This window comes from Rutidosis leptorrhynchoides, chromosome 11 (assembly GCF_046630445.1).
Source record: "Rutidosis leptorrhynchoides isolate AG116_Rl617_1_P2 chromosome 11, CSIRO_AGI_Rlap_v1, whole genome shotgun sequence".
Taxonomy (NCBI): domain Eukaryota; kingdom Viridiplantae; phylum Streptophyta; class Magnoliopsida; order Asterales; family Asteraceae; genus Rutidosis; species Rutidosis leptorrhynchoides.
Genome location: NC_092343.1, coordinates 24,480,856 through 24,496,515, shown reverse-complemented (window position 1 = coordinate 24,496,515; position 15,660 = coordinate 24,480,856). Strand labels below are relative to the sequence as shown.

The 15,660-nt window shown below is 37.2% G+C and overlaps 3 protein-coding genes across 3 annotated transcripts; 1 reads left to right on the top strand and 2 right to left on the bottom strand.

Annotated features, from left to right (window-relative positions):
• Positions 1-7,334: 7,334 nt before the first annotated feature.
• LOC139874383 (cyclin-dependent kinase F-4-like) lies at positions 7,335-8,204 on the top strand. Its single transcript, XM_071861826.1, has one exon. The coding sequence runs from the start codon at positions 7,335-7,337 to the stop codon at positions 8,202-8,204; it is 870 nt and encodes a 289-aa protein (XP_071717927.1).
• Positions 8,205-9,111: 907 nt separating this feature from the next.
• On the bottom strand, positions 9,112-10,390 carry LOC139874382 (uncharacterized). Its single transcript, XM_071861824.1, has 4 exons — positions 10,340-10,390; positions 9,559-9,854; positions 9,432-9,486; positions 9,112-9,186 (listed from the first exon to the last, which is right to left on the bottom strand). The coding sequence occupies exons 1-4, from the start codon at positions 10,388-10,390 to the stop codon at positions 9,112-9,114; spliced, it is 477 nt and encodes a 158-aa protein (XP_071717925.1).
• A 2,283-nt stretch (positions 10,391-12,673) lies between these two features.
• Positions 12,674-14,873, bottom strand: LOC139874381 (uncharacterized). Its single transcript, XM_071861823.1, has 6 exons — positions 14,868-14,873; positions 14,729-14,821; positions 13,877-13,994; positions 13,482-13,785; positions 13,151-13,205; positions 12,674-12,775 (listed from the first exon to the last, which is right to left on the bottom strand). The coding sequence occupies exons 1-6, from the start codon at positions 14,871-14,873 to the stop codon at positions 12,701-12,703; spliced, it is 651 nt and encodes a 216-aa protein (XP_071717924.1). The 3' UTR covers positions 12,674-12,700.
• Between the last annotated feature and the right edge of the window lie 787 nt (positions 14,874-15,660).

The following is a 15,660-nucleotide window of genomic DNA, read 5'->3' as shown; positions in this document are numbered from 1 at the left end:
CCATGGCGAAACCTTAAGCATAACCATGTCGCCCTCTTGGAATTCGATCGTTCGTCTACGTTTATCGGCATACGACTTTTGCCTATCTTGAGCCTTTTTCAAATGCTCCCGGATAATATCAATCTTGTTATTCGTCTCTAGAACCAAATCGGTACTCCCGATTTCCCTTTGTCCCACTTCTCCCCAACAAATGGGAGTTCGACATCTTCGACCATAAAGCATCTCGTACGGTGGCATCCCGATACTAGTATGAAAACTATTATTGTACGAAAATTCCACCAAAGGTAGATGCTCATCCCAACTACCACCGAAATCGATAATGCACGCCCGTAACATATCTTCCAAAGTTTGGTTCGTACGTTCGGTTTGACCGTCCGTTTGAGGATGATACGCCGTGCTCAACTTTAATTGTGTACCCATATCTTCGTGAAACTTTTCCCAAAATCGAGATGTAAAACGGGTATCTCGATCCGAAATAATAGATATAGGAACGCCATGTCGCGAGACCACTTCCTTGATAAACAACTTAGCCAAGGCCTCCGACGATATTGCTTCTTTAATGGGAAGAAACAAAGCACTTTTCGTCAACCGATCCACTATAACCCAAATCGAATCATATTGAGTTCTCGCCGTCTTAGGTAATTTAGTGATGAAGTCCATGGTAATGTGCTCCCATTTCCATTTCGGGATCTCTAATGGTTGCAACTTACCATACGGCTTTTGATGTTCGGCTTTAACTTGCAAACAAGTAACACATCGTTCAACGTATTTTACAACATCACGTTTCATGCCCGGCCACCAATAATCTTTCTTCAAGTCATGGTACATTTTCGTCGCGCCCGGATGAATGGAATATTTCGACTTATGTGCTTCATCGAGTAGCACCCGTCGGTAATCACCCGTCTTAGGCACCCACACCCTTCCTTGAAAGGACAACAAACCCCGCGGACCCATAGTAATAAACTCCGATTGGCCCACAATTCGTTCCGTGCGCTTATCGTGAACATAAGCCTCTATTTGGTCTTCAACCATCTTTTCAAGAAAGTCGTTAGTGATAATCAAACGTAACGATGTTATACGTATCGCCGGATGTTGAGTCTTTCGACTTAACGCATCCGCAACCACATTCGCCTTACCCGGATGGTAAAGTATCTCACAATCATAATCTTTCACCACATCCATCCATCTACGTTGACGATAATTCAAATCCCTTTGAGTAAAAAGGTGTTTCAAATTCTTATGATCCGAATATATCGTACACTTGACACCATACAAGTAGTGGCGCCAAATTTTCAACGCATGCACAACCGCCGCCATTTCAAGATCATGAGTCGGGTACCTCGTTTCGTGTTCCTTTAATTGTCGAGAGGCATAAGCAATGACTTTACCCCTTTGCATAAGAACGCACCCGAGCCCATTTAAGGAAGCATCACAATAAACTACCATGTCTTCGACGCCTTCCGGTAACACTAACACCGGAGTTTGACACAACTTCTCTTTCAATAATTGAAAAGCAATTTCTTGCTCGTTTTCCCAATTGAACTTAGCACTCTTCCTCGTCAACTTTGTTAATGGAGAGGCGATCTTAGAAAAGTCTTGGATAAACCGACGATAATAACCGGCCAATCCGAGAAAACTCCGGATTTCCGTAGGCGTAGTCGGTCGTCCCCAACTCTTCACCGTCTCAATCTTCCCCGGATCCACTTGGATACCGCCTTCGTTCACAATGTGGCCAAGAAATTGGACCTCTCTTAGCCAAAATTCACATTTAGAGAACTTTGCATACAACTTCTCTTTTCTTAACGTCTTCAAAACTTCGCGTAAGTGACGTTCATGTTCGTGCATACTTTTCGAGTAGACTAGTATGTCGTCAATGAACACAATAACCGACTTGTCCAACATAGGTTGGCACACCCGGTTCATAAGATCCATGAATGCCGCCGGTGCATTCGTAAGACCAAAAGGCATAACCACAAATTCATAATGCCCGTAACGCGTTCGGAAAGCCGTTTTCTCAATGTCTTCCTCACGGACCCGCATTTGATGATAGCCGGACCGTAGATCGATCTTGGAGAAATACGTCGCGCCTTGAAGTTGATCAAACAAATCGTCAATCCTAGGTAACGGATAACGATTCTTGATCGTCACTTTATTTAGCTCACGGTAATCGATGCACATGCGCATACTACCGTCTTTCTTTTTCACGAATAAGACCGGAGCGCCCCACGGCGAAGCACTCGGTCGGATAAAACCCTTCTCTAGCAACTCTTGAATTTGATTCAATAGTTCTTGCATTTCCGTTGGTGCTAAACGATAAGGAGTTTTAGCAATGGGAGTAGCCCCCGGAACCAACTCAATGCGAAACTCGACTTGTCTTTCCGCCGGAACACCCGGTAACTCATCCGGAAAAACGTCTTCAAACTCATTAACTACCGGAATTTCACGAATAGGTGGTGGCTCATTACGAGTATCAACAACATAAGCAAGGAAAGCCATGCCACCGGTAACAACGGAACGACGTGCCCGTGCAAAAGTGCATATCGGCACCGGTCTTCTTCTCTTATCGCCATGAATAATCATTTCTCCCCCACTTGGGGTCTTCACACGAATACACTTATCATGGCATGCAATATTGGCTCTATAACGATCGAGCCAATCCATACCAACAACGATATCAAAGTCGCCCAAGGTCATTGGAATAAGATCAATTTTAAAAGTTTCGGCACCAAAAACAACATCACAATTTTTACACACATCTACCACTAGCACCGTCTTGCCGTCCGCTATTTCGACTTCTACCGGACGACTTAACTTAGCTAGCGGACTATCAAGTTTAGGCACAAATTTAGGAGACACAAACGACAAATTTGCACCGCTATCAAAAAGAATCCTTGCCGGATTAGAATTAACCATGAAAGTACCTGAAACAACTTCGTTGGATTGTTTGGCTTCATCGTTCGTCATCAAGTAGTTTCGCCCTCTAGCCGACCCCGCCGCCTTCTCAATCTTCTTAACATGATCATTATTCAACTCGGGGCATTCCGGCCTCTTGTGCCCCACTTTACCGCAATTAAAACACGTAACCGTCTTGACCGTGCATTCACGGGCGTAATGACCCGACTTCCCGCAATTAAAACAAGTGGGCGCAAAAGTACCCGTGCCACCTTTCTTCACACTATTAACGCTCTCGGTGCCTTTCCTAGACTTCTTGTTTGAAAAATTCGAATAGCTCGAACCTTCAAACTTCCTTTTCGAGAAGACAAAATCACTCTTCCTAGGCACCTCCGGCTCAAAACCCCGAGCCAACTCAAACAATTCATCGAAAGTCTTAGCCATACCCCGGCTAATCTTGCTCTTGTAGTCGGCATTCAAAGTACGATAAAAATCTTTCATAAGCTTATGATCATCACCCACATACTCCGGGCAAAAACGAGTCTTTGCCAAGAATGTAGACTTGAGGGTAACTAAATCCATGGAACCTTGTTGCAAATGATGCAACTCGTCCCGAATTCGATCAAGATCGGATGAAGTTCGGTATTCCTTGAAAAACTCTTTCTTGAACTCCTCCCACGTCAAGCCCATGCATTGCTCCTCGCCATACAAATTGATTTTATCATCCCACCACAACTTGCCTTCTTCACGTAACATGCTAGACCCAAACCTCGCCTTCTTCTCGGGAGGACACTCCGCGGTACGGAAGGCCCCCTCGATGTCCGAAATCCAACAAGTACTCTTCAACGGATCCCTCACCCCATTAAACGTCGGAGGTTGAGTATCCTTAAAATTTTTGTAGTGGAAGTCTCTCTTTCCATCACCCCCTTCACCTCGAGGATAAACGTTTCTAGCATCAAGGGCCTCTTCAATAGTGGCCTTCAATCGTTCATTTATCATTTCGGTCACTTGCCCATCGACCGACTCTTGGAAGACCCTTCGGACATCCGCAAGAAAATCCGATTTCAACTTCTTAAAGACGGCCTCGACCTTGGTCGAGAACTCGGCGTCTTCACTTGTACTCCCGTTTTCATGATCAGGACCGTTTCTCGTCTTCATTCTATAAAACGAATTAGGTTAAACTATGAAACGAAAGGACAATTATACTCAATTACATACGTATACACCACACTACCCCATCTTGCTCAACAATCGTCGTACATTGCTTGTTTGACCCGATTTGCACCCGTAGTAATGGTAGCTAGTCATTACCACGCAAGCACGTCGCGCTAACTCGCTAGTACAACGTCCATCTCGCTTGATGATTGCTAAACACAACACAAACAAATAGCGCATGATTAGTTCACATAATCCTATGCACTAATCATACCGGTCCGACCCAAAGTCCTACAAGTCCCGCATAAACACGCACAAAAAGTCTAAGTCTAGGCGCCTATCTCAAGTCACCTAAATCCCTTAGACCATGCTCTGATACCACTTGTAACAACCCAAACCGTAACCGACCAAACACGACGAAATTGCAAACAAAAAAAAATTTTCTGGTGCAGACCATCTGCGCGGCGCGCCAGATGGCCGCGCGGCGCGCCAAATCGCCTGGACAGCCCGCTGTCCCCGGAAGTCTATTTAACGAAAATGTTTGACTAGTTCCCGACATTTTTAGCCAAAACGCTTTTAACCATACATTCATATATGTAAAACTAGCACATAACTAAGGTTTGAGCGAGTTTTACAAAGTGGGGCCCACACGTGCCCAAAACGCCACTAAGTTTAAAAATACAATGTTTAATACAAATTAGAGTTTCGACCACGAAAAGTTTAATTGCCAAACGATACAACGAGCATGGTATTTGGGTTAAACTACCCAAGTCTCGGTCAAACTCCAAAATCATCTCATCCCAAAAGCGTCACTAAACGAGACGGGATCTCTAATCCAACCGGATGCCCTTACCCTTGTCCACACCGGAACCTATAAAAATAGTAAACAACGAGAGGGTAAGCAAAGCTTAGTGAGTAAAACATATATATACATGCATATACAACTTACCCACACGCATCCACGATATCAAATAACACGTAACAAATCTCGATAAGCAAGCTAGTATCACCAAACGTATCACTAGCAATAATCATAGCATAAATACTCATAACAATAATCAAATGCTAGTATGAACAACAATAAATCATGGTTAACCAATCTCTTCGCTAGGGAACGACTTCGCGAAACAAGTCATCGATGTTCATAACATTCGTTAGCTTCCAAAAACGGCTATGGCATGCTAACCCCCCGAGGTGTTCCAAAAACGGCTATGGCATCACCCCTCAAGTGTTCCAAAAACGGCTATGGCATCACTTGCTCAATGTGAGTAGAACACGGCTATTACTCACGCTTTCGTACACCAACACGGCTATGTGTACGGGTAACTCAAATAACAATGTGGGAGTAAAACACGGCTATTACTCGCCACTAAATGCACAAACACGGCTATGTGCCTTAATACAAAACATGGACTAATACGGCTAAGTCCCACAACCTTGGTCACAAAACGGCTATGTGACACCATCAACACGGTACATAAATCATATACATACATATATAGATATTCCACTCACCTTATGCCGTCGGTGATTACTAAACCAAGCTTGAATTCCGAGGTAACGTACCTATTTCACAAGCATATAATCAATCAATCGACTTGGCCTAACTCATAACACACATCATCCTAGGTCATCTTGACCCATTTTGACACTTAACCCTAATTTGGGTCATTCTTACCAAAAACCCTAACTCTTGGCACTCAAGGCCTTCATACATTTCAAATCACTAGATTTTAACACAAAACACTAACGTTAACCAATCTTGGTCCATTTTGACCCGTTTGACTCAATAAAAGTCAACACACCCATTTTGGGTCATTTATACCCAAATCACACCCATTTACACTTCCCTAAGGTGTTCTAGCAAATTATTAGCCAATTAGGGTTTCATAACAACAATTAATACCTTTAAAACCCTAGCTTACACATAATTAAGTCTACATGACCCAATTTACCCAAGAACACCCAAAATTAACCAAAAGTGGGTTTTATGTCCACCTTTGACTCAAACCCTAGCCCTAAATCGAATTAAACAAAGGAATTAAGATTAGAGCATACCACAACTACCAAAACGAAGATAATGACGAGATGAACAACTTTAGAACTTGGGCTTTAGCAAGAAACCCTCTCCTTCCTCTTCAAAGTGAGCTTTCCCTCTCTAAAACTCACTCTCTCACTAAAATAAATTGGGAGGTGATATGGTTGGTGAACAAGGGAGTAAATGAGCTCCCAAACTACTGAACCAAGCATTAAACTCGGCCTTGATGTGAAATTACCAAAATACCCCCAAAATATCTAATTTAAAAGAAAGGGAGAATCTGCCAGTCATATGGCGCGGCGCGCCACCAATCCGCGCGGCGCGCAACCCTCCCAGTCCAGCTTCTTTTGCCTTCTTTAATATATACAACCAACCCCGATTCGAGTACCGCACAATACACTTATTTACACATATGTACACTATAAATAATCGGGTCTTACAAGATCGTCAATTCAACACACCTATTATCCGATTTCGTAGAGCAACATCAGGTTTAATTACCAACTTATCACCTTATAGGGAAAAGGTAAAATGTTCATATCTCCGGTCTTATCAAAATCATGTATATTTAATTACAATTTAGTAAAAATTAGAAATATCTTCAATTTGAATTTTTTTGATTAATTAATCAAAGCTCAATTTATAATTAAAGTTTAAAATCTTACTTGATTTTGAAGATTAGAAAATCAAACATTCATACTTTTTACTAAGATTTTAGGATTTGTAGTTTTATTGAGAACACATAATTCTAATCTTAACCAAATCATAACTCTTGTTTTATTATCTTTATTTTACTTTGAATAAATGCATAATTAAATAAAGTTGAGTAAATATAGAATTCTAATTGTTCATTCACTATTTTTTAACACACAATTCTATTCTGAACCAAATCGTAACTCTTGTTTTATTGTCTTTACTTTTCAATTAAGTAAATATATAATATAATTAATTACATAAAATTTACTATATATAGAATTATAATTGTTCAATAACTATAATTTTAAAAGATATAATTTCATAAATCAGGAAATCTGATCTGATTACTTTAAGCCCAAGTAAATTTCTTGAAAGGCAAACACTTTAAGCCCAAGTAATTAACTTTCCTTATATCAATCAAACAACTAAATATAACCCTAAGGAACTACAATAATGGAGTAACACATTACAAATCCAATATTCACAAATCAAAAATAACATTTCTTCAATTAGTTGATACTTTTGTAATTGTTATATCTGATAGAAATAAATAATGGATCGATACGTGAAAATGGAAGAACTAGGAGAAGGATCGTTTGGCGTCGTATGGAAAGCATTGGATCGAAAAACTGGTGAAGTTGTCGCGATCAAGAGACTTCACCAACCGTATTACTCGAAAGACGAATGCATGAATTTGATAGAAGTTAAGTCACTTTTGAAGATGAAAAATCATCCAAATATCGTCAAACTTAAACAAATCGTTCGAGAACACACTATTGTATACATGGTATTCGAGTACATGGAATGCAATCTTTATGAACTTACGGCGGGTCGAAAGAAGTCTTTTTCAGAAACAGAGATAAAACATATATGTTTTCAGTTATTTGAAGGTCTTGCATACATGCATTATAAAGGTTATATTCATCGCGACATTAAGCCCGAAAATATATTAGTTAATGAAGATGTGATAAAGATTGGTGATTTGGGCCGAGCTCGTGAGTTAGATGGTCGAGTGCCGTATACAGATTCAGTGGCAAATTGTTGGTATCGAGCTCCTGAGGTTTTTCTTGGTGCTGAGGTGTATGATTTCGCGATCGATATGTGGGCCGTGGGTGCGATTATGGTTGAGTTATTTAACCTTGAACCGTTGTTTGAAGGTGATAATGGTGCAGTTGTGATGGACAAAATCTGTCGGGTTTTAGGTACGCCAACGAAGAGTACGTGGAGTTCGGGTATTGATCTTACAAGTGAAAATGGTTATCAGTTTCCTGAATTTGATGGTGTGAAGCTTTCTGAATTGTTACCAACTGCGAGTTCTGAAGCGGTTGATTTGGTTGGTGAGTTGCTTACGTGGGACCCGTGTAAGAGGCCGACAGCTTTAGAGGTTCTTCAACATCCATTTTTTGATAGTTGTTACCCTTGATCGAGTTTAACGAAGGTGACGCGTTATTAAAGACGAAAAGTTCAAAAAGCTATATGAAAAAGATTCAGAAAAAAAGTTTAAAAAGCTATGAAGATGATTGAGAAGAGTGACATTGTTTAATGTGTGAAGTTATGCATAACTTCTTAATTGACACTATAAAGATGATGTTTCTTTCATGGTTGACATGTTTTTCATCTATGAAGTGCTGATTTCAAAGGATTTGAAGATGTGGAGAAATGTGTATGGAAAAAAATGTTTGTTGGTGACAGTTCATTGGGCCCTTAGTGCTGTGGTCTTGTAGTCGGTTTAATTTTTGTGCTTATTTTCGTTTTTCTTGGTTCTTTCGTTTTGCATTGGTGTTTTAGTGGGTCTTGTAGTCGGTTTACTTTTTATGCTTTCGTGTTCTCTAGTGTTTTGTGTTTTCATTTTTCGGTTAATAAAAATAAAAACAAAAACCTTGTTGATCATGTATGTTTCACTTATTTGACTCACCTTTTTAGCTCTTAAATTCTTTAGTTTAGCCTTTTAACAACCCATTGCAAATGGGTTGATATTGCTACATCTAGTTGTGATATTAGGAGCTTTGTGACAAATGTGCATAACTTTTGACAAATGCATACGAATCTGATACTAACATTTGCTGTCTGAATCAACACACACATATGGAAGCCAAAATTTTGATACAAGTGCATGTAGCAAGCAGGTAACAAAATAAGACCAAAATGTATAAAGACAACTAGGTAACTAACTGGTAACATATGAAATCAATGCCTGCTGCAACGCGTTCGTCCAACCAACAAAAGTAATATGGTCGTAAAACGGAACATAACTATAGCAATTAGCTCGACGACAGAACTTGAAAATCCATGTGTCTAGTTGGCATTGGTTGAAGACGCAACGCACTCTCTTAATTTAGTGCCAATTTGTCACATAGTGATTCATACGCTGCGTTGCAGACCTTGAATTTCTCCTCGGCAATAGCCTGTTTATGTAGAGACCATGTTACTAATAATTTTATTAAAGTGAATCAAATAGTTGTTGGTATGAATACAAAAAATGCAAAAAGGTATTATAGAGAGCATGGGTTAAAAATACGTTTTGGGTGACTTTCAACTCATTTGACCTGTTTAAGATCAAGCATGAATCATATTAACGCATTCATAAGTAAATGGGTCAAAAGTGCCACATCTTTTCAGTTTTTCAGATATAAATGGGATGATTTCGTACCTTAGAAGAACCTTCATGACGATCTGGATGCCACTTCAGCGCACATACTCGATATCTGGAAAACAGAATACGAGACATTAAACAAAACAATTATATAAAAAAAATGTAGAAGTTTTAACAAGCTTACGCATTTTTAACATCTTCAAGGCTCAAAGGGCCGGAACCACTCAACCCAAGGGCAATTCTGTCTTTTACTACACCAGGTTCCACTCTGTCCGTATCAGACGAGGACTCTTCTTCTTCATCATCATCGTCTTCAAACTGATGTTTCCATTTCCACGAGGTACGATCTTCATTATAAAAGCCCGAACAGCTCTTTAGTGGTTTACCGTTTTTAAAAAACCAAACGTTGAACCCCTTTCCACCAAACGCTTTGTGGCAAATCGTCTCCACTTCTTCACCATCTTCACCAACATGTTTTACCTGTACAACGAAGTACACATTTTTGACCCATTACCCAAACCTCTCATTTTACAGCTCCCTATTAAACTGCAATAATAATTAATAATAAAACCTATCATAGGTAAAAGACTGAGAACCATACTATGGCTGCGTTTTAACCAATGTTGAAAAAGACGCGAGACGGGGTCAAGACGGTAGGATCTTCAAACGTCGCAATGGAAAAAACGGGGTCAAGACGGATGTTGATTATCGTTAACTTTATATATATATATATATATATATATATATATATATATATATATATATATATATATATATATATTCAAACATAAATATTTCATGGTAAACATAGATATTTGCGTTTAATTTAAAATATTTATGTTTGAAATGTTTATTTTTGAAATTTATTTAAAAAGTTGGTCAACATCAGTCTCGACCCCGTCTCGGACATTGTTGACCGTCTTGGTGTTTTTGACCGTTTTTTAAACGTTGACCGTTTTTTTAACCGTTTCTAGGTCCGTTGCAACGGTAGCATGGTAAACCGTGGCGACGCCCATCTCGGACGTTTTTTACGACACTGGTTTTAATGCTAATCAATGGAATTTTTGTTTCATTTTTCCTTTTTTAAAAACTCATATGATCACAAAAAACTACTACTATAATAGTGAACCATGTTTTCTGAGTAATAACCTTTCTTTGGAGTTTGGAGGTTGTAGAGTCACTAAACCACAACTATAATGTGTTTAAAATCTTATACACTCAACTAAAGATTACTTAAGGTTCTTCATTTATATATGGGTCTAACAAAAGTTCTGATCTTTTTGCTTTTAAATAAAAACCCTATTGCATTTAGTCCTAATTTATTATTCGTATTCTTGATTTCTTGTTGATTTCTTGTTGGTCAAAAAGTACGTCAATCATAAATTATATGTAAATGTAAATTATTTTCTCTACGTGGGATTGATAATTACTTAACATTTTCATCTTATTCAACCATTCTGCTTCAATATTTTTACAAAAATGAATGCTAATTATGATTCTTGAAATAACAAATGAAATAAAAATTGAAACTTTGACATCAAAATTGCAGAATATTTGTCCACACAAACAAAGAATTTTCTTGTAATTAAAGGAAGAAAAAATTTCAAAAAAGTGAATTAATTTACGAGAATTTAAAGGAAGGACTTACGGATTCCCAGGGGGGGCGTCGTCGGCGATCAAGAACAGGGGTTGAATGAAAGAAAAGAGCTTTGAGATTAAAAAAATAATTAATATTATAATAATTAGTATTATTATGGTTTAAGTTAATAATTAGTGCTAATTTGGTTGCCCTGTTCATGTCTGCAAAATTACATGGGAAACAAAATTAAAGAATGACAGAAGGCGGTGTGTGAGTAGAGAAGAAGCTATTTAGGGGGAGAATTTTCAATATATTTAAGTTAGTTCTCAGCCATTTTGTATTGTGTACGGTGAATATAATGAAAATTATTTTTGGTATAACTATGCTTATTAAATATTAAAAGGGGTTCTAGCACAAAAAAAAAAAAAAAAAAAAAAAAAAAAAAAGGCAATTTGGTGTAAAAGCTATGAAGATGATTCAGAAAAGTGACATTGTTTAAACTATATGCATAACTTCTTAATTGACACTAGAAAGATGATGTTGCTTTTTTTAAGGTTGACATGTTTTGCATATATGAAGTGAATTTTCTATAGTATAATCTTTGTTGATCATACATGCCTTGACTAGTTGACTTATTTGAAGTACTTCTTTATTAGTTAAACTAGTAAAATGGGCCCGCGCGATGCTGCGAGGCTTCTGGGTTGCGCATTCATAGTTAACGGAGCGTTATGTATTTACAGAATAGATAGTACCTAGGTGTGTGTATGTATTAAATATATCCGAGATATTTAGCGTTTTTTTTAGAAGTGTCCGTTTCGCGTATAATTAGTCCTGTTGTGTTCATAAGGTTTTTTTGAGTTGAACAGTGTGTTCGAAAAAATTTAACGCGAGGCGAGCGGAAAGATATGTCCCGTTGAAAAAATGGGTGAAGTTTAATTAAGATTTTTAATTAAAATATTAAGTTTCATGTTTAACCCCTGAAAGAGGTGTTGGATTTGAAAGTTGGGAAAAAGTTGAGGGGGTGTTTGGTTTTTTTTTCCCCCTTATCTACTATTGTCGTTTTGACAATTTTTGTGGGGGGTTGGGGTCAAAACGACCAAAACCCGTTGGGGGTTTAGTATATAAGGTTAAAACGACCAAAACCCGTTGGGAGTTTAGTATATAAGGTTAATTCTTTAGCTTAGCCTTTAATCCATTGTAAATGGGTTGCTATTGATACATCTAGATGTGATGGTCTGCGTACATCAGAGTATGGGGTCGGATTACTCGCCTCCCGAATAGCCCGAACAGAGAAAATCTTCTACCATTTACCTTTTTTATAAAGCAGTTAATGTTGACGTTTACATGGCGGTTATTAACAGCACAAGCGGTTTTTTTTTAGCACATTAATGATAGCCGCTAGTGCTGTGTTAGTTAAATTCTAAAGTTTAACATGTGACAAAATATAACCAAGATGTATAAAGACAACTAGGTAACATCTGTTTTATCTTATGTATCACTCTAAAGGGTGGCAAAAAAACACAAACCATTACAATTTGTTAAGCTAAATATAATCAACTTGTACAATACAAATTGTAAACCACCTATCAGCACCTAAAAACAACATGAAATCAATGTCTGCTGCACCTCATCCAACAAACGTAAGTGGTATGATCCTATAACGGAACAAAACTATGGCAATTAGATCAACGACGTCTCACACGAAGACATGAAAATCCATGTCTAGTTGGCGTTGCTTAATGCACACTTAATTTAGTGCCAATTTGTCACATAAAGATTGATACGCTGCGCTGCAGACCTTGAATTTCTCCTCGGCAATAGCCTGTTTATGTAGAGACCATGACAAACGGGTCAAGTAGGGTCTCTTTTTGTCCATATTTAACAAATAACTAATGCCTTGATTATGATTGTAGAAGAAAACTCTATGTTACTAATAACCATAACCATATAAGTAAATTAACGAAGCAATTTACAAAGGGTATGGGTTAAAAATACGTTTTGGTGACTTTCAACTCATTTGAACTATTTGAGATCAAAGGACAAATCATATTAACCCATTCATTAGTGAATGGGTTAAAAGTGCCACATCTTTTATGTGACCTAGAAGAACCCATAGAGTAAGAGGTTCGACAACAAATAGTCGAAGGACTTTCCATTTATTAAAAAATATACTTTACAAAAATTGGATGTGTCGTACCTTAGAAGAACCTTCATGACGATCGGGATGCCACTTCAGCGCACAAGCTCGATATCTGGAAAACAAAATACGAGACATTAAAGGTCAATAAAAAACACTAAGCCATCTTTTGAATAACTTTTTCCAGTTTATAACTTATCTTTGGAAGAAAAAAAAAAACTTGCTTTAGAATTAAAAAAAAAAAAAAAAAAGTTTGTAGAATATACTATTTTGGACTTAAAAAAAAGTTAGATATTAAACAAGAAAAACTGTAACTTTCTACTAGGGTTATTATTAAAAAATCTTTGCAACACAATTACAGAAAAAAAATGCAGAAGTTTAAAAAGCTTACGCATTTTTAACATCTTCAAGGCTCAAAGGGCCAGAACCACTCAATCCAAGGGCAATTCTGTCTTTTACTACACCAGGTTCCACTCTATCCGAATCAGACGAGGATTCATCGTCATCATCATCATCATCATCGTCTTCAAACTGACGTCTCCAATTCCACGAGGTTCGATGATTATTATAAAATCCAGATGAGCTCCTTTTTGGTTCATCGTTTATAAACGACCAAAAGTAGAAACCGTTCCCGCCAAACGCTGAGCGAAAAATCGTATCGAATTCTTCACCGTCTTCATAAAACTGGAATCCTTCTGAAAAATTATGTAAGAACAACTTTTAAACATGAAATCGTAACGTTGTTTAACTCGACTAAATTGCTTTGCATAATGATGGGTTGCTTACTTTTGCGGGCCCTAGCTTGGGACCCCTTATTGTTGGCTCTGGGCCCGCCACTACCACCTCTATACCATGTATTTTCGCGTCTTGAAGATGAATCAAATTCGTCATAATCATGCCAATCCTAGATTAACAAAAAGAAATGATCAACAGAAATTCAAAATTTTCATGACCTGATGAATTATGTTTTATCACTTACAAAGTTAACAAGCAAACACAGATAAAGATAACTAGTGAGGATGGTCAAATGTGTCAAACGGGTCAAAAGACACCCAAAATGTATCAACACTTTATAAATCATTAGACATTTTGAACAACTTGCCTCGAAATAAAAAAAAAAAATTCTTGAAGTTACATACTTCTTGCATCAAAATCTGACACGCCAATTAGTAGTAAATAAATATATTAAAATTTTAGACAAAAATATGTCGAGTCAACCCAACCTGTTTTTACCCGTACAAAAAGTACACATTTTGACCCATTACCCCTGTATAAACTACATTAACAACCTGGTCATTGATAAAAAGAGTAAGAGCCACACTACGGCTGTAATCTAATGATAATCAATGGATTTTTTTTTTTCATTTTTCTTTTAAATAGCTCATATGATTACAAAAAACAATTAAATAGTTAACAATATTTTCTGAATATAACTTTTTTCGGACGGTTTTTGAGCTCTACTTTTATACTCTAGCATTTAACCAGATTGACCAATATTTTAGCTAAATCTTTCAGCTTATCAGTTGGGAATAAAATGCAGCAACCAAAATGACATCATTATATTATATGGGTTAGAATTGACACCACTACAAAACACCCAAATATCATGACATCATTCTATGTTATCAACGGGGTTACCTGAAAAAGATTTTCGGTAAACGCATTGGCGTTTCTTAGCAATTCTTGGTTAGCATAAAACTTTCGCTGTTTTCTTGAATTGATGTTCGGTCTCTGCAAATACCATGAAGTAGCAATGTCAATTTCAACGATTATATACCTGCATTATCAAACATAAACTACTAATGCCTTTTAGGTTCCAACCATTACGAAATAGTATAAACTACAACCGACGGGTATAAAATTGGCATTATGTAACTCCTAATTTAACCATATTAAGATATTAAGATGCTACAGCAACTACAAAATAGTGAAGCTAAAGGATAAGTACAAAATACTCACCCTTGATGAACTCCTGTAAAAACTTCCAGGCTGCTCAAAACAAGATAGGGAAAAAAAAAATTAAAAAAAATCACTAGTTAGTTCAAATTTACAAAGCTAATCGTAAATCAACGCAACCATAACTATATATTGTTGTACTAAATCATAAACACTCAAGTAAAAAATATTCTTCATTTCTATATGGGTATAACAAAAGTTCTGATCTTTTTCCTTTTATACAAAAACCCTAATTCATTTTAGCCCTAATTTATAATCATTGTTGACCAACACTACGTAAATCATAAATTATAAGTAAATTACATAACTTTTTCGTCTAAGTCAACCATTCTGCTTCAATTTTATAAAAATGAATGCAAATCGTGACTCTTGAAATAACAAATAAAATTAAAAATGTAAACTTTTGAGACAAAAATTGAAGAATATTGATCAACACAAACAGAAATTTATTGTGAATAAAGGAAGCAAAAAAATTAAAAAATGAATTAATTTATGAGAATATAACGAAGGGACTTACAGATTCCCAATGGGTGCGTCGTCGGCGATCAAGAACAGGAGTTGAATGAAAGAAAAGGGCTTTGAGATTAAAAGGGGAATTAATAATATAATTAGTA